Here is a 24,606-nt window from a genome sequence, read left to right as displayed (position 1 = left end):
GATTAAATAATTGTAAACTATTAGTATGATCAGTCATAATGTATCACTACAACAACATGTTGTCTTTCGACCACTTAGGATAATTTAGACGAATAAAATATAATCAGTTGAAAACCAATTTACTCTTGTGTATTAATTATAGTGGTTAACTATAATTCAAGGTGGAAATCTCAACAGGTTATGGGCCCAGTGGTTAACCGGAAGTGCAAAGTGTTTCATTGTAAAATGGCTAATTTGAAGAAAACAGCTGTCAGCGACGATGCAGAAGGGAATTCTGCACCTGGTGGTCAACCAGCGCGGTACGACAGACGCGAAATGGAAAGGCAACTGCCATATAGTGCGGCAACTTTCATTCGCAGCGAGCGGCATATCTTCAACGGTAATGATGCAAACTTCGCGGCCTGGAAATGGCGCATGGAGCATCAACTACGGAGAATGGGTGTTATACATACACTTCTCCGTACTCCACCAGAGGAAGATTTTGCTGATCCCGTGGACAACGGAGACGAAGAAGACGAAAGAAGGAAGAAGTACGAACAACGACTTGTTGAAGATGAGATTGCGATCGACGAAATTGTCATGTGTGTGGACAACACCGTGCTGAACAAGCTGGTAGGAGTGTCGTATGCTAAAGACGCCATGGACACTCTCATCAGGACGTACCAAAAGACTGGTACAGGATCGATAATCAATATGCGACAACGGTTGTTTATGTTAAGATCTAGGAAATTCGATTCTATCGAAAAGATCTTTGATGAGTACGACATGATCGTAAGAGAGCTGGATCGAATGGGTGCCGAAGTTTCGGTCAGTGAAAAGGTTCACTCACTCATCATTGCCATGCCGGATCGTTTCAGGCACGTCAAGGGAGCGCTGACTGTTCTAACAAATGAAGAGATTTGCAGAAAATCCATTCTGGATATCAAAAGGATGTTTATGGATGCGGATACGGGTTTTCCGGCGTCCAGCGGAGAAAACAACATTGCGTTGAAAGCAGAGCAGAAGAAGGAAATTCAGTGCTTCGGATGCAACGAATTTGGACATTACAAAAGCTGATGTCCAAAGAAGAACGATAAGCGGAGCAAGGACCAGCGAAGCAATGGCCGTGAGAAGCACCGTTACGCCTTGGCAGCAAAGGCAATGTCGGCGAAGAGCTCTACCGTCGGTAAAAGGTTACCGAAGCAGGAGAGATGCCTACGGTTCGTGGTCGACTCAGGAGCTACACACCATCTCGTCAATGACGACCGTCTGTTGGAGGATGCCATCGACTTGGAGGAACCGGTCGAGATCAGTACGGCCAAAACCGGTCAGGTAATTAAAGGTACAAAAAGAGGAAAGGTTACCCTCTTGTCAAAAGTTGGTTTGAATAAAATCAAAAAGTTGGAACTTTATAATGTTGTTTTTGAACCTAATCTTGAAAGAAATCTCTTTTCGGTTAGAAAGGCAAGTTCTATGGGAAAAAGGGTTACTTTTCTCAAACATAAAGTCACGATTGACTGTTATGGTGATACTATTGCAGAAGGTAGCATAGTAGATGATTTATATTGCTTTGAATTGATGAATTGATTTGGATAGTAAAGTCCATTCAGCTGCAATGATCGGAAATGAAAAACAGGTATGTCTAGCCAGGTGGCATGAACGACTGGGGCACCTAAGTTTTTCGAGTATAAAGAAGTTACTAAACAACGGAATGGTTGAGGGAATCAACATTAGTCCACAGAGGGAATCGGTGGAAACTGTTTGTGCAAGTTGTATGGCAGGGAAACAGAGCAGCATACACTGCAAAACAGTGGGTCCTCCCAGGTCAGCTAGACCACTAGAATTAGTTCACACAGACGTGTGCGGGAGAATGGAGAATACGACCTTTGATGGTTTTAAGTATTTCGTAAGCTTCATAGATGATTATACTCATTTCACGGTAGTTTACTTGTTGCACAACAAGAGCGAAGTATTGAGTAAACTAGAGGAATATGAAGCTATGGCAGTAGCACACTTCGGTCAGAAGTTGTCGCGATTAAGATGTGATAATGGCGGAGAATACATTAGTCAGGGTATGAAGGATTTTTGCAAATTGAAGGGAATTCAATTAAATTATACTGTGCCATATACACCGCAACAGAATGGCGTGAGCGAACCCATGAACAGAACTTTAATGGATAAAGTACGAGCAATGCTCCATGGAAGTCAACTGTCGAAGAAGATGTGGGGAGAGGCACTGTACTGTGCCACATATCTTACAAACCGATCACCAACAAATGGGATTGTGGTAAACAAAACTCCGTTTGAGTTATGGTTCGGTAGACGACCTGATTTGGCCAAAATCAGAACTTTTGGATGCAAAGCATATTCGCAAATTCCCAAAGAGAAGCGACAAAAGCTGGACTGGAAAAGTAAGTGTCTGATATTTGTAGGATATGCAAATAACGGCTACAGGCTTTGGGATAGCGAAAAACGAAAGATTGAAGTGTCAAGAAATGTAGTTTTTGACGAAACAACTGATGATTCTTTGGAATCTGTGATCAGAATTGTTCCTATATCTCAAGAGGTTGAAGAATTTCTGAACGAACAGTCTGGTTTGAGGAAGACTGAAGTAGATGAAGAATCACAGACTGACTTTGATGAAATCAACAGCCAGAAAGTTTCAGAGTCACATTGCGACGATGACAGTCAAGAAAGTGATAATGATAAATGTCACGATATTTGTCAGGTTATGACAAGTGACAGTCTAGAGAGCAATGACGAAGAAATTCAGAGGCAAAACGTAACTGAGATTCAAAGCAGTAAGGATGAATCTGGGGAACAGATTACAGTCCGGCGCAGCAAGCGCAAAACTAAGCAACCTAACAGATTTACTGCACAAGTTGCATCTGTAGTATGCGAAGACATACCACAGACAATTAATGAACTCAAAAATAGAGAAGACTGGCCAAGATGGAAAATTGCTATTCAGGAAGAAATGGAATCACTGGAAGAAAATAATACCTGGAAGATAACCAAGGGACCAGTTGATAAGAAACCAATTAAATCGAAATGGGTATTTTCGATAAAGGATGACGGTCGTTATAAAGCTCGTCTAGTTGCGAAAGGTTACTCTCAGCGATACGGATTTGATTATCAAGAAACCTACGCACCAGTAGCTAAAATGGACACCGTACGAACAATTTTATCTTTAGCCAATGAGCATAAATTATTAGTGCATCAGATGGATGTAATTACAGCATTCCTTAATGGAGAATTAAGAGAATCAATATTTATGCAGTTACCTTGTGATGAAATCGGGAACTCACAGGTTGTCCACCTGCAAAAGAGTTTGTATGGACTTAAACAAGCTAGCCGAAGTTGGAATGAACGTTTTGATAACGTTGTAAAGCAACTTGGATTCACACAACTCAAAAGTGATAGTTGCGTTTATAAATCAAAATCTAGGGATATAATACTTGTATTATATGTAGATGATATTTTAATAGTAGGAAAGCATCTAGAAGATGTTGATTGGATCAAATCCAGTCTTGGAAGGATATTCCGAATGAAAGACCTTAAAGAAATTAAGCATTTTTTAGGCATGGACATTGATCGAGATTTTCAAAATCAGACACTGCAAATAAGTCAAACTGGCTACACTGAAAAAGTTCTAAAGAGATTCAATATGCATGAATGTAAACCAGTAGGTAAACCATGCGATTCAAATGTAAAATGGGTAGAATGCAAAGGGAAAGAAACAGAAAACCCATACAAAGAACTATTGGGTTGCTTGCAATATCTATCCATGACGTCACGGCCAGATATCAATGCAGCCGTTAGCTTACTGAGCAAATATCAAAGCAAACCATCAGATGAGCATTGGGCAGGACTAAAACGTATATTACGTTATTTGAAGGGCACAATGGATACTAAAATTGCTTATACAAAGCGAGATACGCAATGCACAGTAGTAGGATTTACGGATGCGGATTTTGCTAATGATCAAAATGATAGAAAATCCGTATCTGGTTATGCTTTTCTAGTATATGGGAATCTGGTTTCATGGTCCACCAGAAAACAACAAACAGTTAGTTTGTCATCTACAGAAGCAGAATTAATTGCACTCTCTTCAGCCGTTAAGGAAGGTTTGTGGATAACAAATGTTCTGAGCGAATTGGATGTGGAATGCATACCGTTTATTATCAGGGAAGATAATATTCCATGTATTAAATGCGCTGAGGAACCAAGAAGTAATCAACGAATGAAGCACTTGGACGTAAAGTACATGTTTCTCCGCGAGACGATCCGAACCGGGAAGCTACAGCTGAAATACATTCCTACAGGAGAACAGCCGGCAGATGCATTCACCAAAGGACTGCCGAAGAATCAGCATAGATTTTTACTGGAACGTTTGAATCTTAGATTTGGGGGAAGTGTTGAAAAACACATCTCACTTTCGAAGAAACACTATATCTAATAAATATTGTGAGGCCATCACGATGTGTTTGTAAACAATTCCATTTTCAACCGTTCCTTGTGAGAACACAAGTGTGTAGAAGTAGAAATCAACTGTGGCACATGAGTTGGCTCATTGTTTCTATACTTGAACATTTGCATAGTTCTATATCGTATTGGCAGTGCGGCCAGATTAAATAATTGTAAACTATTAGTATGATCAGTCATAATGTATCACTACAACAACATGTTGTCTTTCGACCACTTAGGATAATTTAGACGAATAAAATATAATCAGTTGAAAACCAATTTACTCTTGTGTATTAATTATAGTGGTTAACTATAATTCAAGGTGGAAATCTCAACAGAACTTGAGTTTGTCATCAATAATCACGCCAAGATATTTAATTTCCCGAACACGATCAATAGTTTCATCATCAATTACAATAGAGACGTTTTCATTAGAACGATTTCGCGAGATTACCATGTATTTAGTTTTATTTATGTTCAATTTTAACTGCTTATACTTCAACCATCTACTTAAAGAATGTAAATCTCCATTCAAATGTAGCACGACCTGATTAAAATCATTAGCTGCAATGAATAACACAGTATCATCCGCAAAAAGATTGATGTCACAAAATCGTAAAACTCGTCGCATGTCATTAATGTACATAATGAATAAAAGGGGCCCTAATACACTTCCCTGAGGTACTCCAAGATTATTCCCTACGGGACTGGAAATGAAATCGTTAAAAATAGTCCTTTGAGTTCTGTCATACAAATAGCTTTCAAACCATTTATATGCAGTACCCGTAATTCCAAAGCGCTTAATCGTATTCAACAACAAGGGCCTGGAAATTGTCTCGAAAGCGCGTTTTAGATTCAAGAAAACAGCAATGATGGTTGTTGGATGATGGTACCGACCCTATTTCGCCCGCATGCTGTCAGTTCTCTTCTCACCAACCAAAGCCCAGCTTCCAAAGCTCCAGATGATGAGAGAGCAACGAGATAACCGATAAAAGATCGATTATCATCGAAGGTCAGTCGGTCCCAAGTCCTTCTCACCGTCGGATGCCAATACAGCACGCTCGTTCATTCCATTACGTGTTAATTTTAATGTTTTATTAGTGTGTAAAATATATGTGTTAAATGTTACGTGTTTTATGGAAATTAAAAGTGGAGACTCCCCAAAATTTCAACTGCGTTTTTCCTCCAACGATCCTCTATACCCAACAATGGTATCTTTAGATTCTAATTTCTCTTTCCATTTTGCTAACACCAAATTCAATGCGGCTTCACAGGAATGACCTTCCCGATATCTCGATTGTTCTGGTATTAGCAAAGCGTTGCGGTTTAAATAGTCCAACAGCTGGCCTTTAACAACTAGTTCCAATATTTTCTCTAATGTGTGCAACATGTTGATGGGACGAAACTCTTCGGATTTAATCGTTCCAGCAACCTTCGGAATGGGGACTATTAGGGATTTCTTCCATACCAGAGGCACATGCCCAGTTGATAAAGATTTATTAATAAGGTCCAGCAAGATGTAATCAATGACAATGACATTATAATATGTACGTTTTTAAGAACGCGTCTCCGAAATAATATAGTTTAGTACACAAACTCTCGATTGCTACCTAAAATGGGAAGTTGATTCCTTACTGACATTCTGACGAATTCCTGACGGTAAGCCCCAGCGTGCTCCCTTGGCCGAGTGGTTAGCGTCATAACTAACATGCCGGGTGTTCGGGTTCGATTCCCGTTCTGGTCGGGGGATTTTTTCGTCAAATAAATTTCCTCCGACTTGCACTGTGATCACGCGTATTCTAGAGCTTCTTGCCACTCAGAATGCATTCAAGGCGTGTTATTTGGCATAGAAATCTCAACTAAGTACTAATAAAAATGACGCAAATAATACTACGTTGAGAAGGCGAAGTTCCTCTAGGAACGTTAGTGCCATTGAAGAAGAAGAAGCCCCAGCGTTCAGTTTTTATTTTAGATTCTAGACTTACATTATATTTTTTTTGACATTAATTTTCAACGCCGCTTTTCAGTGAATATGTTTACCTTCTTCACTGTTCGGACTATGTAATTTCTGCGTTTGAATGTCGAAATAATAGTAAATGAAGACATTTATATACGTCCAAAACAAAAGGATTTATAGAAACAGATCCAATTGTCAGGCTAGAATAGAATAACATACTTTAAAATCGTATGTTTTTCATCATTACAATTTAGTTATTATCATTAATTGATTGATATTAGTTGAGCGTTTAAAAAGACAGGTGGGTAATGTTGGGACCATAACCAGAGAGACATAGGACTATAATATCTCTAACGCTCCAATAAACATTTGTAAAAAATTTTAAAAATATATTACAAGCAAACTATACTGTCTCCGTCCAGATAGGTATCTGAGCAGAGTTCCAGAGTGATGAGATGAGAGTAGACTGGCTACCCGTTGATTGAGAAGAAATAAGATCGAATCTAGTCAAGATGACCTATACTGACAGGTGGTTTTATTGCGACTGACCTGTTCTTAACATTCCGTGCCCTATTTATATGATTGGTCCCATAGTCATTTGAATTGCTATTGATTCTGTGTTCCGTGTTGGGGTTCCTTCTCTAATGTTCGCTATAAACAATACGCTTTGTAAATCGAACAGATTACGAACAGTAAAGATGAACCTCGCATGAACCTCGGACAAGTCAAAAACATGTTTCTTGGCAAAATGGTGGCCGTTTGAAAAACACAATGCGGTTTAAAACGTTTTTCTTACGTTTCCCGATTTTTAAAAATAGTAAAATTAAAAAAAAAAAAAAATATTTAAGGTTCATGCGATAGAGAGATGCCTGCGGATTGTATCCATATAATTTCGACATTAATCAGTTCAGTAGAACTTGAGATATCGTGTACGCCAGTTTGAAAAAACTAGTTTCGAGAAAAACGCGTTTGAAGTTCATTGCAAAGCGGTCAAAGTTTGAGTATTTTGAAAATCGAAAAAAAAGGAAATTGGGGTTTTCCAATTTTTTTTTCATGTCATGACTTTTTTTTCGAACGAGTTCCTCTAACAAGATTTTCGTGCTCCTGTGAACTGCCCCAATTGTTGAATACAAACCTTACAGACACTGAAGATTTTGGTTTAGTAATAATTCGAAGGTAAAAATAAAGCAAAAGCAAAAAAAAACAAAATAATAAAGCTTCCTCCCATCATTGATGCTGTCGAACACATGTACCACAAACCAATCTTATTTCAATTCGTCTTTTCCAACCCCCAACTTGTACAACATGAGGTCTCAATTTTAAGCCCCGTCTCATCTTCACCCACGAAGCATCACTCAAACTTGAGACAGCTCTCTTCCTATTCGACATTAATGTATTTTTCCGCTGCACCCCAGGGGGCGCAGAGCGTATTGAAACGAACTTCACAAAACTTCCGCTGGAGCTTCCACCGACGGCTGAATCTCAAATGGGCCACCAATCCTTGATCGGCACATAACACCCCCACAAAATGAACGAATTTATCATTAATCATTCATCAAACAGTCGTGCCGTGTTTCCCAGCGATAGGAAGATTTTTTTTTCCCCCGAATCGAACGCTGAGAATATGTAATATCGCGATAATGCCGTAATATGGGTAACTTACCGCTGGTTTGATGTGCTCCTAATCCTAACTTCTAGTTCATCAACCCGCAGAAGGGAGTTCGGCAGCGAACCTTCAGCTATCTAATGAATTGATGAGCTTTCACATCGCCCCATTCACGGAGTTTCACTTCGGAGGAAGGTTCCTCCAAGATTACGAACCACAGATTCACACACACGTACACTTCAGAGGAACCATCCGGAACTTTTCCACTAAGCAGCAATCCGAAATCACAACACATTTCTCCACGCTAACTGCGTCAACGTAGAGAGGCCTAATTCCATTCTCACCTTTTCACCTTCGTTGCCCAAAAATTCTGCCAATCACACATTCCAAAACGCTTCCCCCGCCCAACAGTCAGTCTGTCGGTCCGTCCGTGCAATCGCAGGGATCAAATCGGGACCAAACTTGAACTTTCGAGCGGAAAAAGTCGACTTTTGGTCGTCCGACAAACTTGGCCTTCCAGGAATGTCAGCAGCAAAATATCATCTCCTTCTCATCTGTCTCGCGCCTCTTTTGCACATTATTTTTCCTCACTTATCCTTACATTATATATTTTATTTATTTGCCTTCAATTTACCATCTCTGACACACAGAAACACACACAAACACACTGCGCACAGTGGCAGCCTCTGAGCTTTCGCGATTTTTTATTTAACAATTCTCCGTTGATGAGCCAGAATAAGTTATGGGCGACACACACTCCGCTGTAAGGTGGGTACTATTTTGTTTCCCGAGAGGGGGAACTACACCCCTCAGTTCGCCACACCTCCCCCTCTAGCCACGAGGTCACACACTGCAAAAAGGGGGGTTGTTACACAGAGAAGCAAGGTACACCCGACTCCTAGCCACAGCACCAAGCGCGGTTTCACTTCCGTTTCGGTTCGAAGTTCACTCAGGACTGAGCCCGATACCGTCCCGTGGCAAGCTTTTCTGCGTTTTCCTCGTACATACTTTGGGAGAAAAAGCTCCGAAGCTGGGAGGTTCGTTCGTATCGGATGCGTCAATGGGGGAACTCAAATGTGGTCCCTCTGAGTGAGAAATTGTCGGCAGATTGGCGCAATTGTGGCTCGTTTAAAATCACCAGAAATATTTATTCGAAATGCAGTGGAAAACTAAGATAACGTAAGAGTTCTAAAATTTCATTTTAGATAAGAGTGATTGCCCAAATCCAAATTCTATTAGAGTAAAACTATGCCTTTTTTTTGTTTACCAGCAATATCTGGAACGAGCATTGCAACGCGTTCAACTTAAATTAAATTAAAATGAAACTCGTAACTCATTCACTCCTCTTTCCAATCGCCTCCATCTCCTCTCTCCTCTCTCCTCTCTCCTCTCTCCTCTCTCCTCTCTCCTCTCTCCTCTCTCCTCTCTCCTCTCTCCTCTCTCCTCTCTCCTCTCTCCTCTCTCCTCTCTCCTCTCTCCTCTCTCCTCTCTCCTCTCTCCTCTCTCCTCTCTCCTCTCTCCTCTCTCCTCTCTCCTCTCTCCTCTCTCCTCTCTCCTCTCTCCTCTCTCCTCTCTCCTCTCTCCTCTCTCCTCTCTCCTCTCTCCTCTCTCCTCTCTCCTCTCTCCTCTCTCCTTCCTCCTCTCTCCTCTCTCCTCTTTCCAGTCTCTCCTCTTTCCAGTCTCTCCTCTTTTCAGTCTCTCCTCTCTCCTCTCTCCAGTCTCCTTCCTCCTCTCTCCTCTCTCCTCTCTCCTTCCTCCTCTCTCCTCTCTCCTCTCTCCTTCCTCCTCTCTCCTCTTTCCAGTCTCTCCTCTTTCCAGTCTCTCCTCTTTCCAGTCTCTCCTCTTTTCAGTCTCTCCTCTCTCCTCTCTCCAGTCTCTCTTCTCTCCTCTTTCCAGTCTTCAGTCTCTCCTCTCTCTCTCTCCAATCTCTCTTCTCTTCTCTCTTCAATCTCTCTTCTCTTCTCTCTCCTCTCTCCAGTCTCTCTTCTCTCCTCTCTCCTCTCTGCAGTCTCTCTTCTCTCCTCTCTCCTCTCTCAATTGTGCAAAATTTGACTGATTTTCTCGTTTTTATGTTGGAATATCTTTTGGTTGTACTTTTGGACTATAGCTTCCCGATCGCTATACCACAAAAACTGTTGACCCTTTTCGGGGTCACCACAAAATACAAAACCCTTGGTTTCTAAGAGATGTATAAAAAAGAGCTCTAAAATATTTCAATGAGAAAAAATATATAATTGATGACAGAAAGAGAAATATTACGAATTCAAATCAAAGTATTCCGAAAGCAATAAAAATAAAATAATAAAAAAATGAAGAAAAAAAACAGATCATCGGGGGCGGAAAGAAAATGAAAATAAGAAATCGAGTAAGAATAAAGAAGCTACTAGAAAACAGCAAGTTTTTGTCTTTGACAAATATAAAATAATATTGTAGGACAGGAGAAGATATAACAATAGAATCGAAAAGAGCGGAATAAAAACAGTCTAAATACAATTTGGAATAGACAATAGCAAAAATAATAATACACAATATTATATACGTGATCAAATGGCAGGAAAAACACAAATATAGGGAAAAGAAACATGAAATAAGAAAAGAAGAATAGTTTGAACATAGAAAAAGTGGTAGTAGAAGGAGAGAAAACTGAAAAGAGAAGATTCGACCGAAAATAAAACACTGAAAAGAGAGGGAATAAAATGGAAAATTGGAACAGAAAGATTCGGAAAGTTTCTTGACAAGAAGACATAAATTAAATAGACAATTAAAAATTTCAAAATGTGCGCATTTGATTAGTGCAATTCGTTTACATTTCGTTGTAGCAGTTTTCTAATTACTTTTGTGTCTATCTTTCTATCCACTTTTAATATGAGTTTTTGTCCTTTTGATATCGTCTGTAATAAATCGTATTACTATTTCACCGTTGTTTATTCGATAATATTTAGTCTGTTTTAATTAGACTCTGTTCAGATCAATTTTGATATTTTCTCCTATCCTACAATGCTGTTCAATGATTGCCAAATGACTTCCTATTCAATGCAACTCTACAATCCCTCACGTTTTTGAATCCTTGCTTGAGTTTAAATATCTGCTGTTCGTTTCCGTTAAACGATTGTTTATTCAATGGTTTTGATTCGTAAGTTATTGTTCTAATCAATCTCCCTTCCAATAATCCCTTCAATTCTTTTCAAATTCCATTTTTTTACGCTCTGTGCTTTTTTCCTCAATTTTTTTTGACGTGGGACTACGTCTAACCGGAGTATATGGGGGGTAAAATGAAAACCTAAACACAGAACATGCAGGAAAAAATGAAAGATTCCGATTGCTTATCACTCGAACATTTCTTACTGGATCGGAAAGATGTTTGCATCAATTCATAGGGAATATTTCTACGCTTCTATCGCAATTAATAAAATGTAATTTTTCATTAGATAAACAATTGAATAACTTTAAAATGTTAAGCGTTATCTAAACGCCCTAGCTGCCTGATTTTGATTGGCCCAATCTACGGTTTCCCTAACACAGCCATCAAAACCAAGCAACTTTGGGAAAATCGGCATTGCAAATACATGAAAGTATGGGGACTTTTGTTCTCACCGAAATGTGTTCCCTAACACAGACTTCAAAATCAAGCAGCGTTGGAGAGATCGGCATTGGAAATACATGGAAATCGTGGGTATTTTTGTTCCGACTGAAATGTGTTTCGCTAACACAGACTTCAAATCCATGGAGCTTGGGGAAATCGGCATTGCAAATACATGGAAGTTGGGGGTATTTTTGTTCCGACTGAAATGTGTTTCCCCAACACAGACATTTGAACCAAGGTGTCTGAGGAAATTGGCATTGCAAATTCATGCAAGTCGGGGACATTTTTGTTCCGACAGAAATGTGAAATCGGCTCATCAAATAAATGCAAACTGCGAGTACTTTTGTACTCGCTTACCTTTGTGCAAACTAGAATATGTTTACTTAAAACGGTCTTCCGGGGATACTTCTGCACTCGCATGTTTTTTTTTGCACTCCGAAAAGTGTTTTCCTAACACGGATTACAAAAGCAGGTACGAACACCACGCTTTGGATCGGTTATTCAAGATTGCATTAAAGGATATGCCTTCATATCTTCTGCTCGCTGAATTCCTACGCATACCATTTGATGATCAGGCAAGATGTTGATAACCAATTGCTGCGATGACGCCTGTTTATTAAACAATATGCGTTCGACGTACATGTCAAAATCGAAACTGAGTGCCTGAAGTTCATCAAATCAAGCAAATTTGCAGTTCGAGAAATACGTACACTTGAGAGATGCAAACTTCAGAAGGAAACATTAAATAAAAAAATAGTTTGAATATTCTTCCGTTCACTTGTTTTGTCCTAGGCATCATACCAAACGTAAAAGGACTGTCATTAAATTTACTTGTAACGAAGAACATAATCTATCACAATGCATGAATTGACCTTATTTTCGTGATAGTTTGAGACCCCTCCCCTCTCTCTGAGAGGGGGGTATCATACATATGAAACACAAATTTCTAAATTTCTCGAGTATTAATGAAGCAAATGGAACGAAATTTGCCGTGCGGAGGTTTTAGGGTGCAGTAAATGATTCTATGGTGGTTAGATACCCCCCCCCCTCTCCTGGGGGGAGAGGGGGGGTTTGGCTGCCATACAAACGAAGCACAAATTTCTGCATTACTCGCGAATTAATCAAGCAAATGAAACCAAATTAGGCATATGGAGGCTTAAGGGTACAATAAATGATTCTGTGGTGGTTAGACACTACAAGACCAAACCCCCCCCCCCCCCTCTAAGAGGGGGCTGCCATACAAATTAAACATAAATTTCTGCATTACTCGAGAATTAATCAAGCAAATAAAACCAACTTTGGCATGTAACGTAACGGAGAAACATGTTATTTGCAAGTGGTTGAACGATTTTGAACGAGAATTGTGTCTGAAAATAAGCTGATATTATAATGTCGAGTTTTGGTAGAAGTGCTAGGAATTTTATAGTAAAAGGTAATTTTAAAGGGTAGATTAGAAGATTTTTTTTTTTGTAAAAATAGTTTTATTTTTCTGTCATACTTGTACAAATTTTGTGTGTTCTAACATTTCGTCAAACTTCTAGATCTAATTGAAAGTTTAATTCAGCTACATTAATTCTTCCGTTGCATTCATTTACAAAACATATGTAACTAATGAAAAGTTTGAGAATTTTCTCTCTTCGTGATTTGTCTATTCCTGCTAAAGCAGGTTTAACCAGGTCCTCGAAATCAAGCCTTCTCCATTCACCTAGGATGTCCGAAATTTTTTGCTGGAAAGCCATCCAAGCCGGTCCAACTCGAACACATGTGCAGAATTTGTGAATGAGGGTTTCAGTACATCGGTTTCCGTAATGTTCACAGCTTTCGTTGTCAACTCGCTGCATCACGAAAAGCAATTTTCGGTGCTCAATTTTTTCGTTCACAAGTAAGTATAAGTTAGTTCGCTGTGTTGAAGTAAGCTTTCTCGAGGCAATGTTTCGCCATGTGCGTGGCCAGTTCACTGTTGGACTGTTCCGTTCCACCCTTGGCAATTCAGTTCGCTTGATGAAGAGCTGGTGGATTGCACCGACGGAAGGGTTTTGTAGGATTTGGTGGGGAATTTGGGATAGGTTTGCTAGAATTGTTTTAAGGTCGGGAAGATCTATTGGGATTCTTGGACGGGGATTTGCGTGGAATAGAAGGGATTTGTAGAAAGGAAGGGATTCGATTTCTCGCAGATGTCGGTTTATTGCAAGTGATTTGCATTTTAGCGCTGGTAGTTGCAGCTTCAGGCCTCCTTCTTCTATGCTACGCGCCAGCTGCATCATCGGGAGACGGGCAACTATTCCTCTCCACAGAAATATTCCCATCGTTGATGTTAACTTCGCTGAATGTATACCCAACGGTGGTAATATGGACGCAATGTACCATATCTTGGAAGTGCCAAACGTATTCAGCATGATGATTTTCTGATGCAGCGTTAGCGTGCGCAGAGAATGCAGCCACATTTGCTGCGAAAATTTCCCCACCAGCGCGCTCCAATTCAAAGTTGTCATCTGTTGTATGGAATTTGTGAAAATAACACCTAAGATTTTGACAACATGGGCTGTTTGCAGCCATTGGGTGTTGATAGTTTCACCTTCACAAAAACCGACGTCAACAGCCACAGTTTTACTTAGGTTCAGTTTTGCCCCGGCAGCCCTCTCGAAGCGAGTAAACAGCCCATTCATAACTTCGATTTGACTTGCCGATGTGACGATCACACTGATGTCATCTGCATACGCCACCAGCAGATCGCTTTCGCACACATGTTCAAGCCTGCATACCAGAGGATGTAGGTATAGTACGAAGAGGTGCATTGACAACGGGTCCCCCTGTCGCACCGATCGCTGGATCTCAAACGGACGAGAGAGATGTCCATTAATTAAAAGTCGAGAAGTGGATCGACTGATAATGCAGGATAGCAGAGCAATGATGTCGGGGTTGAAGCCGAGCGATCGCATGGTCTCGAAGAGGAAAGAATGTCGGACCCGATCGAACGCATGGTCGAGGTCGAAGCTGATTAGCTTTCCTGCACGTCGGTGATATCGAAGACTCGCTATCCGATCTTTCAGAGCGAGAGTAGCTTGGAAGATGTTGTGCTCCGAGTTCGAGCATTTCTGCCCATCGCTTATAACGTGGTGTATTGGAGGCGAATGAACTGCAAAGTTTAAAGCCTCTTAAAAACAAAGAAACAAACAAACGTGGTGTTCTCTCATCACCCGCTCCAGTCTGGTTTTGAGGATACGGGAGAACAGCTTGTAATCGCTGTTGAGCAGAGAGATCGGACGGTATGATCGGGCTGTGTTATCGCCGCCTCTTTTCTTTACCAACACTATGATGCCCTCCACGAAGGCTGGAGGAACATTGCCGCTGAGCGCCTCATTTAACAGCAAGTTCAACTCGCGGTGGATGACATCGAACATGCGGTGGTAAAATTCTCTGGGAATACCGTCGCAGCCAGGGGACTTTCGGGGTGCGCTCGTTTTTATTGTAGACCAGATTTCCTCTGTCGTAATATTTCTCTTTATGACTTCGTCGTTCGACGGAACAATATTTTCGCAGACGAAGCTGTTCTCATTTTCCCCTCTCGCCACCTCAGAATAGAGTGTCGAGAAGTAGGTGACCATGTGCGCCTCAATCGTTCGTGGATTTGTTATCGTTTCATCCTGCTCTGTCTGCAGTTGCGTGATGATGGTTTTCTTTCTCCGTCTTTCCCCCAACTGAAATATCGATATAGGTTCTCCCGCCACGTGCGTTTCGTTTATCCTCATGAAGGTGTGAGAGAATCTCCGTTGAAGCGCTAGCATTTCGCCTTTAAGTCGGTTGATAGTAGAGGTGTGCAAATCAGCTCATCATGATGAACAGCTCTGATCATATCAGCTCATCTAAATGAGCTGTTCTTTATGAACAGCTTTTCAGCTCAGTTGTCAGTGCCGACTTTCAATTTGGGTCCCAAACTCGATAGCCACGAAGCCAGTTTGAAAATGTTAAAATTCAAATGAAATTTTTCACACCATATTATTAATTACTTGAAACACGTATTCCAGACTATTATTTACAACAGACTCGGCGAGTACAACATTTCCGACATTTTTACTGAGGCTTTACATTACAATAGAAATTTTTCTTCAAAAAAAAAAAATCTTATGAGATTTTTGCACCGTCTGCAAACAAAGTGTTTTTTTCATTGAAATAGAATACTCATTTGATACACAGAAGTTAATTTTCATTAATAATTTGAATTTTAAAAACGTGTTCATTCTGCCTGAGAGCCAATTATTATTTTTGGCGCCCCCTAAACTGGTAAACAAAGCTCAATGCCGTCAACGCGAATATAACAGTTGAAAAGACGAGGGACAAATGAAACTAAACTGATGTCTTAACACGAAGAGCGAGAGACGGTCAGTTCATTTGAATCTTACAGCTCACACACTCTCTTCAATTCTACAGCTCTTTTCTCTCCTTCATCATCATCAAAGTGAGCTGAAGAGCTGTTTGATTTTTTTTGCGAGCTGTTCCGCGTCAACTCACTTCAAAGAGTCGATTCTTCGGAACAGCTCATGAGCGGATGGCACATCTCTAGTTGATAGTGGTCAACATTTCTGGGTGCTGGTAGTACCCATCGTACGCTTGCCGCAGCTCACTGTAGAGGAACTGATTTTTTTTTTTTTTTTTTTCCAAAATATATATTTTTATAAAGGCTCATATGGCGTTAGCCTCACGGGGCCGGGAGTTCAATACAAATTTTCTTATTATCTATGTTAGTAATATGTAACCGATTACTCGCGGTTGGCTCGAGGTTAGTATTACAAGTGTTTTCGTAATACGGATGTTGCGGTCTCCAATGTTCTGTACGTGTGCCCGACACGGGATACTTCCTATTGGGATGCAGCTGACCATTAATCAGCAACGCCCCCCTAGTCTGTACCTCATATCTAGCGTGGTGCGTCTTTCTCGACTCGAGGAATCCAGGATAGAATGGTCACTAGCCGGCGCAATCATCAGTTCGTGTAGAGTTGTCATGAGCGGTACAACCTTTGGCTCTTGTTGAATGATCAGTGGACTGCACAACCTTTGGCCCGAGTGTCTGTAAAGAGTGTGTGTATGTATTGCCGCGACTTAGTAAAAGTTTATCGATCGGATAGGAGGGATATGAAACGGGGACACAACGAAGGAAACATCATTAAACGTTGACATCGGCGTTTCTGAGGAACAGGTATAGATGAAGCAGAAGATCAGGATCACGGCTACCTAAGATATCCCGGACGGGGATATCCGATTGTCTGCCTTTTGCTCTCAGTGCTCTAGAGAGCTGAGAGCGAGCAGCATGGAACCGGATACACGACCAGACAATATGCTCGATGTCGTGGTAGCCATCGCCACAATCACAAAGATTGTTTGCTGCGAGCCCAATGCGATAGAGATGCGCGTTTAGGTTGTAGTGATTGGACATAAGCCGAGATATAACGCGAATGAAATCACGACCTATATTCAATCCCTTAAACCAAGCTTTCATCGAAACCTTAGGGATAATCGTGTGTAACCAGCGACCGAACTCATCTTCACTCCACATGCGCTGCCAACTAACGAGTGTGTCCTGACGAGGAATGTGAAAAAAATCGTTATAAGCAATTTGTCTTTCCAAAAGAGTGCCTTCTGAAGCGCCCACCTTAGCTAGCGAGTCCGCTTTCTCATTCCCCGGAATCGAGCAATGAGAGGGAACCCATGCTAAGGTAATCTTGAATAATTTTTCGACCAAAACACTCAATAGTTGTCTTATTCTTGTTAGGAAATAAGATGAGCGTTTATCAACCTTCATTGAGCGGATTGCCTCTAATGAGCTGAGACTGTCTGAAAAAATAAAATAGTGGTCGATGGGCAATGTTTCAATGATCCCCAGTGCGTAGTATCGGGCAGGAACTGATGTTCTCTGTGGAAATCATCAAAGACGGCTCGAGACTTCCATTTGAAAAATTGTTTGATTTTTGGTTTGGCGAACGCGATCCACCATTCAATCCAAGAGCCATAATTCCTGCGTTGCCGGGGCCAGAACTGCCACTGGTGCTGGAATTCTGCAACGTTCTCATCGGTCAGAAGATATGGTCTTAAGGACCAAAAACCACGGCCATGCTCTGGTCCAAGATGGGGAAGGCATATTCGAAGTGTCAGCGCTTTGTGATCAGTGAACGAACATACATGGGCATGTGCTACTCGCAAATGATCGCGCAGACCGCTGCTGACATATATGCGATCCAGGCGCGACTGAGCGTTGCGACAGACGTACGTGAAACCATTATCACGCGGACACAGTTTCTCCCATACATCAAGCAGCTGTAGTTGTTGGACAGCAGCTTTGAGAGCGATACTCGTATTCGGGCTGCTTGAATCGCATGTTCGAAGCACACAATTAAAGTCGCCTGCCAAGATTACATTCGTGGTGTGATGACGAAGACAGTAGGGAAGCGTTTCGTGGAAGAAATTCTCCCGAGCGGCGCGTTGCGAAGATCCGGAGGGAGCGTATATATTACAAATCGTGGTGTCTTGCACTCGCAGCGCAATCAGCCGGCTGTCCAGGCTTCTCTCGACGTGAGTGACTTGTATGTGCTCCTTCAGAGCGATAGCTGTTCCCCTTCTCGAGTGGTCTACATTGAAAAAACCATGTAGCCGGGTAAGGAGAGCTGTCCGTTCTCTACTTCTTGCAGACACACGATGTCGAGGCTTTGCCTATTGACGAAGTTTCGTAGCGCGTTTAGTTTCGTGGGGTTTGTGATGGTAGCGATGTTGATGGAAGAGATGTTGTACGATGTGAGGGCCATTTAAATTATTGTTACCTCACTCCTATCGTCGTCGGTGTCATCTCGGCGGAATTTCTTTCCAGCTGGTCGTCCTCGGTTTTGTCTGCTACTCATAGATGTGGTAGAGTCGTCAATTTCGTTACCATTGCTTGCTCTGCGAACGCAGCGCTGGTTTTCTGAAGAAATCGTCTACGGCCACGACGGCTTGTGGTGGTGCTAGTAAAGACGTTGAGGACTTAGTGCGTTGTATTTGAGCTACCGGCTGACTGCTTGGGTTCGTTTTCGTGCCGGGAGCGATCTCGGATTGGCTGTTTTGATTTGATTTCGAACCTGAGGGTTCAGGCTGGCTCGCAACACTCGGCAGTTCTGGAAAAACTGTCTGTGATGACAGTGGGGGCACGGTGGACTTATGACCGACTACCTTCGTATTTGGTGGTCTCGCACCAGCTGATTTTCTGGGTTGTTGACCGGTGGTGGACCTATTAGTCTGCTTCGTCACGTTCGCGTAGCTCATTTGAAACGGTAGCTTTTTGTTCTGGGCACATGATATGCCAGTGTGCGCTTGTTCCTTGCAGTGGCGGCAAGATTGAAGCTGTCCCTTGTATACCACGAACGCTTGCTCTCCGTCGATGGTGACCCAAGAGTCAATGTTACGTTTCACTAGCATACGGGCAGACCAGATACCGAGTGGTATGCCTTCGGCTTCGGTGTTCTCGCCCCACGACACCTCGCGAATCGAGAATACTTCTCCGTATTGGGTTAGAAAATTGACGACATTTTTTTTCCGGCACATCTTCGGGGAGATCGTGAACACGCACTTCAACACTACCGTCTACCAATGTGATAATGAGTTTCTGTTTTTTTCCCTCATTTTCCACTTCATGTTTCCCGTCATGTTCGTCAACGATTTTTTGGGCGAGTGTCAGGTCACTGACCTTAACGAACGCACATGCATCACCTCTATGGCACTGAAGTCTTTTGATTTCTTCCCTCTTCAACCCGAGAACCGAACGGCAGAAACCAAAAAGTTTCTCGACTGACGGCTTCACGGCGATTTGCGAATAATCAATTTTGTATGTGTTTTCTCGCCTCATCGCGGAACACTTATCACGCGACGCGGCACAGTATAATATTGAAATTTTCAACGGTGGGTACTTCAATTGAGATAAGCGCAATCGAAAAAATACGTCTGCACGTCTCAAAAGCTGAGCGGGTTATAAGATCAATCAATGAATAATTTTGCGATTGAACCCATGAACAGCGCTCAGTAAGAAAACGTGGATGTAATAACGAAAAATAAATTTTGGGCGGGACGAAGTTTGCCGGGTCAACTAGTATGTAATAAAAATGTTCGTCCTGTTTTGCTTAAGATGAGCGTCTTTCCCTGTCCTTCCCTATATGCTGATAATTCTGTGAGACCGCTACATTCTTTCTTTCTTTTTTTTGTTTTTAAGATTAAAGCCACTTTGAAGTTCATTCGCCTCTAACCGCTACATGAAAACAAAATGCTATAGCTAGATGTCATCAGAGAAACATGATTGTTACATTAGCACCATTCCAGTCGGGCTGGCAGCACTGTATTCAATGTTTCGGGCAGTCCACATGCTCACGCTAGAAGTGAAACGATAGACTCCCGAAGCTTTTCATGTAACCACCATTAATGGTTGCAACATGGGAGTCCCTTTACTCCTGGTAACTCAAAGAGAAACAGAGAGCTCTCTCTCTCTCTCGTGTGAGTGACTTCCACGCCGTATCACTCATTCACGGCTCGCTTGTTGATATTGATTCAAAAAGCACATGTTGCGTGTTCTGTTTTCACCTCAACTAAACACAGCTGTGTTGAGACTGTGCGTCACAGCTTCGGCAACAGGACACAACTGCCGTGAGAGCAGGACATTTTATTTTTGTATCGCTGCTTGTTGCTGCTTCCTGCTGCCGCCACTCCTCTTCCGCACAGCTCGGGTGACGGCGTGACGATAGCGTGCCACTCGAACATTATGTTAATCCAATGTGAAGCAATAAAGTGGTGCCACGAGTTGCATCGATTGTGTCGTGTGGCACAAATGTTTAGAGTGATTCGCGATTAGCGGGAACGTTCTTTCGGAATAATGCCACGATTAGGGATGCAATCGAGAACCGATTGTAAAGGTTTCATAAAAACATGTAAATATATACAGCTAAAAATACTGGTAACTCTTGGTTTTGCTCTGAAGGAACTCTCGACTTACGGCTAAATGTGAAAATAATTTAAGGCACACGTACAAAGACACCTAACCTAACTTGGCACGTTAGCATGTCATGCTAAATTAAAAGAAAAACAAAACTCCCACGGAAAATGAACACCGTGTTGTTCCCCTTCACAAGTACGTACTGGTGACACCGCGATTTCTTCGCTGGAAGAGGGCTTTCCTATATTTGGCTCCACCCGGGAAAATGTGACCGATTTTGACACCAAGCGACCGCCCAGCGAACAGCGTAAAGTCCGGAATGAAGGCCGCCACCAGTATCAGTAAACACAGCAACCAGAACGTCATCGACGAAAGCAGGTTGTTGTACACCTGCAACATGTCTCCGTCGTAGGACCTGGAAATAAACCCGAAACTGTTGTTTCAACAGCCGCACAGGAGAAAACAAATTACACGCGGACGAGCACAAACACGAAAGACAGCACGCGGGAATATCTTACACATTGAGCAGGTTGTAAATGAAGGTGGTTCCCATGAAGCCGAATATCGACAACATGATGGTGGCTATGAAGGCGTAGCTCCGGTAGATAGCCTCCAGGAGCAGCTTGAGGTTCGCCAGCACCACCACGTTGTGGATCATTATCGTTCCGAAGCAAGCGAAATTCGCCGTCGATGGCCACCAGGCGTAAATCGCCGAATTGTTCCCCCAAATGGTCCAACAGAAGAAGTAGATAATCAGGGAGTGGTAGACCGCCAGCAGCATCCACCCGATGAAGTACTTCCAAGCGTACTGCTTGTTGCCAGCAACTCGCTGATACAGCGAAGGTTCCCTGGAAAGATAATGAATGTTACAAATGTCATCCGAGTTTGGAGGGTTCAGCGTCTAGCTTACTTCATCAGGACTTCCTCGGTGTACGGTTTCTCGGTTAGTGCCAGAACGAGCACGGGAAGCGATGTGTAGAGTACGTTGTACAGCATAAGGAACACCGAATCGTATACCGACTGCGATGAGAACATGCTGTGGATTTGAAAGTAGAACTGCGGAAGAAGTGATCATCATAGCATGCACGACCTTATATAACGCGTGTACAGACGAACTACCTGTATTCCCATGAATATCATATTTTTGTAGAAGAAGTACAACACCAGAACGGCAAGCCTCGTAGAAAAGAAATGGCCGTGCACGAGCAGCAACTTCTTGATCATACAGAACTTTGCCAACGCATAATCCGCACACCGAGCCGCCTGTCGACCCTCCTTTCCCACGATACCCACCCCGACGTGGGCCTCCTGGATCATCGACACATCGTTCGCCCCATCCCCGATGGCAGCCGTCACCGGTGCACTGTCGACCGTTTTCATCAGCTGCACAACCTCACACTTCTGCAGTGGACTCAACCGGCAGCACAGCACCGCTCGGCACTTGATCGACACATCCCTGAACACCTCCTTCATATCTCGCAGCGCTATGGCTAAACTCGACCCGTCAATAAGCAGCGCATACTCCCGTTCCGGTGCGCGGAACATTTCGAACGAGAACACATCGAAGTGCTGCTGAACTTGTTCCGTGGTCGTACACTCGGTCACAAAATATCGGAAGGCGCTCTCCGGTATGTGACCGCAGCTGAGGGCGATATTAAGGGCGGTTTCCACCTTGTCACCGGTTAGAACCCACACCTTGACACCAGCCTTCCGCAGGGACTCCAACGTGTCCCGGATGTCGTCCTGCAGAGCGTCCTCCACTGCGGTGGCACCTAGCAGCTCTAGACCGGTTTCGATCTTGCGCTGGCACTCCTCGACCTGAAAGCATTGAGAGATGTTCTTTCAATGATTGGTTCCATCTCATTCCCCTACAAAGGTTTGAGCCGAACACGTTATCTTTAAGACAATTAGTTATAAGAATTTACTTTTGTATCATCAATCTGAACTAGTAAACAAGGGAGTTCGGATTGAGCAACGTAATGGACAAGATGTGCGCGCTTCTGCTCCGTTTCGTCATTTCCGATTGATTGTGTTTTTAATAATCTATGATTATGGAAATGGCTAAAAAGTGTGCTTTGTGTGCTTCTAGTGAATTCGGAAGCAGTGAGATTTTATTAAATTCACTGCATGGATAATAAATAGGAAACAAAAATTTGTAAACTGAAACGAACGAAGCCATTTTTTCCAGTTCGTTTGTGTTGGTGAAAACTTTCCGTTTCGTTGTGTTAACCAGTCGTCGTGCAATTTGTTCCGTGATGTAGTTCCCTTGTCGACGCGTGTGTGTAATATTGATGCAAACGATTTAGCTTCATCTTATGTCTATATGAACTCTAGTGGTTGAATTTTTTCACTTTGCAAGTGCGAGGTGTGTGTTTCGGAGTGTAAATATCACAGTCAGTGTTTTTATTTTTCATTTCAAATATATATATATATACAAATATATATTTTATACGTTCGAAGAAATTCTATCGGTTACCTTCTCAGGTTTACCAAAGATAAATTTCCGTAGTTGTGATTGGAATTCAAAAAAGAGTATTCGCGATAATTAACGGAATATATCGTTGGTCTTATTGATTTAAGTCGAGTTCTCTCGGCTTCCTTCTCAGGTTTCCCAAAGGTAACTCTAGGCCGTTGTGATTGGAGCTCGATGAAAGTACGCGTGATAAATAACAGAATATATAGCCGATCCAATTAGGATACCTAAAGATAATCTCTACCGTGCGTTCTGACTCATGAGATCTTTGGAATTCGGTTTTGTCAAGTGGTCGTCAGTTCACGTTTACATAATCATATCACTTACCGCAGTGAATCGTGATTCTTACCTCTCCCACTAACAACTATCCCTCCCATGATAAACGCTAGGGATCCACGCTATAGAGGTGACCCTTCTGGCCTTCGAGCGGCGGATATCATACTAACATTCCTTCCCTTCCCCTGGTGACTGTAAGGACGTGGCCGGCGTCGTTATTGACCATTTAAAGCTCGAATCGCCGAAAATTGCACAGCGAGAATGATTTGCTAGTCCCAAGCGTCATTGTGTGTGTTCTGTGTGTTCTTTGTGCAATTTGATTGGTTCAGGTCAATCACGGAGAGCAACTACGAATTGTACAGTCTACCCAAGCTCAAGCTCAAGCTCAGCTCAATCTGAACTAGTAAACAAGATAATATTAAAACAAAATGACCTGCTTGTGCCACAGGCATAGAATCTAATTTTGATTAACTTTTTGACCCTATACCCTATACCTTTATACATTAAATGAGACATAACATAACAGAAAATGTCATGACTCACAAATACGGGTAAGCATTTGTATAAAATACATGGTACAGCAATATAAGATTAATACGAGCGAGCGAAACAAAAGACAAATAAGCTTTCCGCATACCTTGCCAAATACACGGCCCAAACCGAGATAGATATTGTTCTCCTTCATGCGCTCTTTTTTTACTCTTAGAAAACACTTTCCAACTTCATTATATAATCAGGTGCAATATTATCACATATTTGCTGAAAAACTGCTGATGTATCATTAGCCATGTGGATAGCGTGGTCGTGTAAAAAATCTTTGTATTCCAGTCGGTCGGCCTTTTTTTTGGCACAATCCCAAATGAAAAGAGAAAAGAAAACAGAAAGAGATGTCTGCTCGCATACATACAAACCATTTTGAAGCATCATTTCTGCCAAAGATGAAATGTTTTCTGCCAACGCTAGTTTGAGTGTACTAATGTGATCGTTATCGAGTCCACACAGCTGAGCATCCGCAAGCTCAATTCAAGTCAGCACTTCAGACCCTTCATATTATCAACTCAACTCAGAAAATAAACAATTGAAAACAAATGAAATACCGTTATAACCATTGCCCTAAGACAAAACAAAAACAAGTGTGTTGTATAGTTTATAACCTTTTGAAAAAATTGATTCTGGTGCATATCTCTTCCATGAGTTATTGTGTTGTGTAAATAATTCGGTGTCAACCCGTTAGTCATCTTGAATATTAACGTGAGCATGCAGTATTTAATACGCTGGCCGGCTGACATCCATTGAGGGCATTCAAGCATAAATCTTCGTGAAG

General features: G+C 42.1%; 2 protein-coding genes and 1 long non-coding RNA gene across 18 annotated transcripts in view; 1 reads left to right on the top strand and 2 right to left on the bottom strand.

Moving 5' to 3' along the window:
- Nucleotides 1–8,951, bottom strand: part of LOC129762853 (otoferlin-like) — a 301,153-nt gene extending 292,202 nt beyond the window's left edge. For 2 of the 5 annotated variants that reach the window (XM_055761426.1, XM_055761421.1), the window contains exon 1: nucleotides 8,354–8,951. The gene's annotated coding sequence lies outside the window, so the exon portion shown is untranslated. Of the gene's footprint in view, nucleotides 1–8,066; nucleotides 8,333–8,353 lie in introns of those variants that run through there. The other 3 variants (XM_055761439.1, XM_055761431.1, XM_055761447.1) reach the window with 3 other exon arrangements.
- Nucleotides 1–24,606, top strand: part of LOC129763005 (uncharacterized) — a 143,658-nt gene that overhangs the window by 52,361 nt on the left and 66,691 nt on the right. The window lies entirely within an intron of this gene.
- LOC129762886 (phospholipid-transporting ATPase IF) overlaps nucleotides 20,525–24,606 on the bottom strand; it is a 30,211-nt gene continuing 26,129 nt past the window's right edge. For 11 of the 12 annotated variants that reach the window (XM_055761529.1, XM_055761493.1, XM_055761556.1 and 8 more), the window contains 4 exons: nucleotides 21,653–22,351; nucleotides 21,444–21,589; nucleotides 21,052–21,381; nucleotides 20,525–20,966 (listed from right to left, as the gene is read on the bottom strand). In XM_055761529.1, coding sequence (XP_055617504.1) covers nucleotides 20,723–20,966; nucleotides 21,052–21,381; nucleotides 21,444–21,589; nucleotides 21,653–22,351 — 1,419 coding nt within the window. In that variant the 3' untranslated portion in view covers nucleotides 20,525–20,722. The remainder of the gene's footprint in view (nucleotides 20,967–21,051; nucleotides 21,382–21,443; nucleotides 21,590–21,652; nucleotides 22,352–24,606) is intronic. The other variant, XM_055761523.1, reaches the window with a different exon arrangement.

This window comes from Toxorhynchites rutilus, chromosome 1 (assembly GCF_029784135.1).
Source record: "Toxorhynchites rutilus septentrionalis strain SRP chromosome 1, ASM2978413v1, whole genome shotgun sequence".
NCBI lineage: Eukaryota > Metazoa > Arthropoda > Insecta > Diptera > Culicidae > Toxorhynchites > Toxorhynchites rutilus.
Note: the sequence above shows the minus strand (reverse complement) of the source record. Positions and strands in the feature narration are given on the sequence as shown.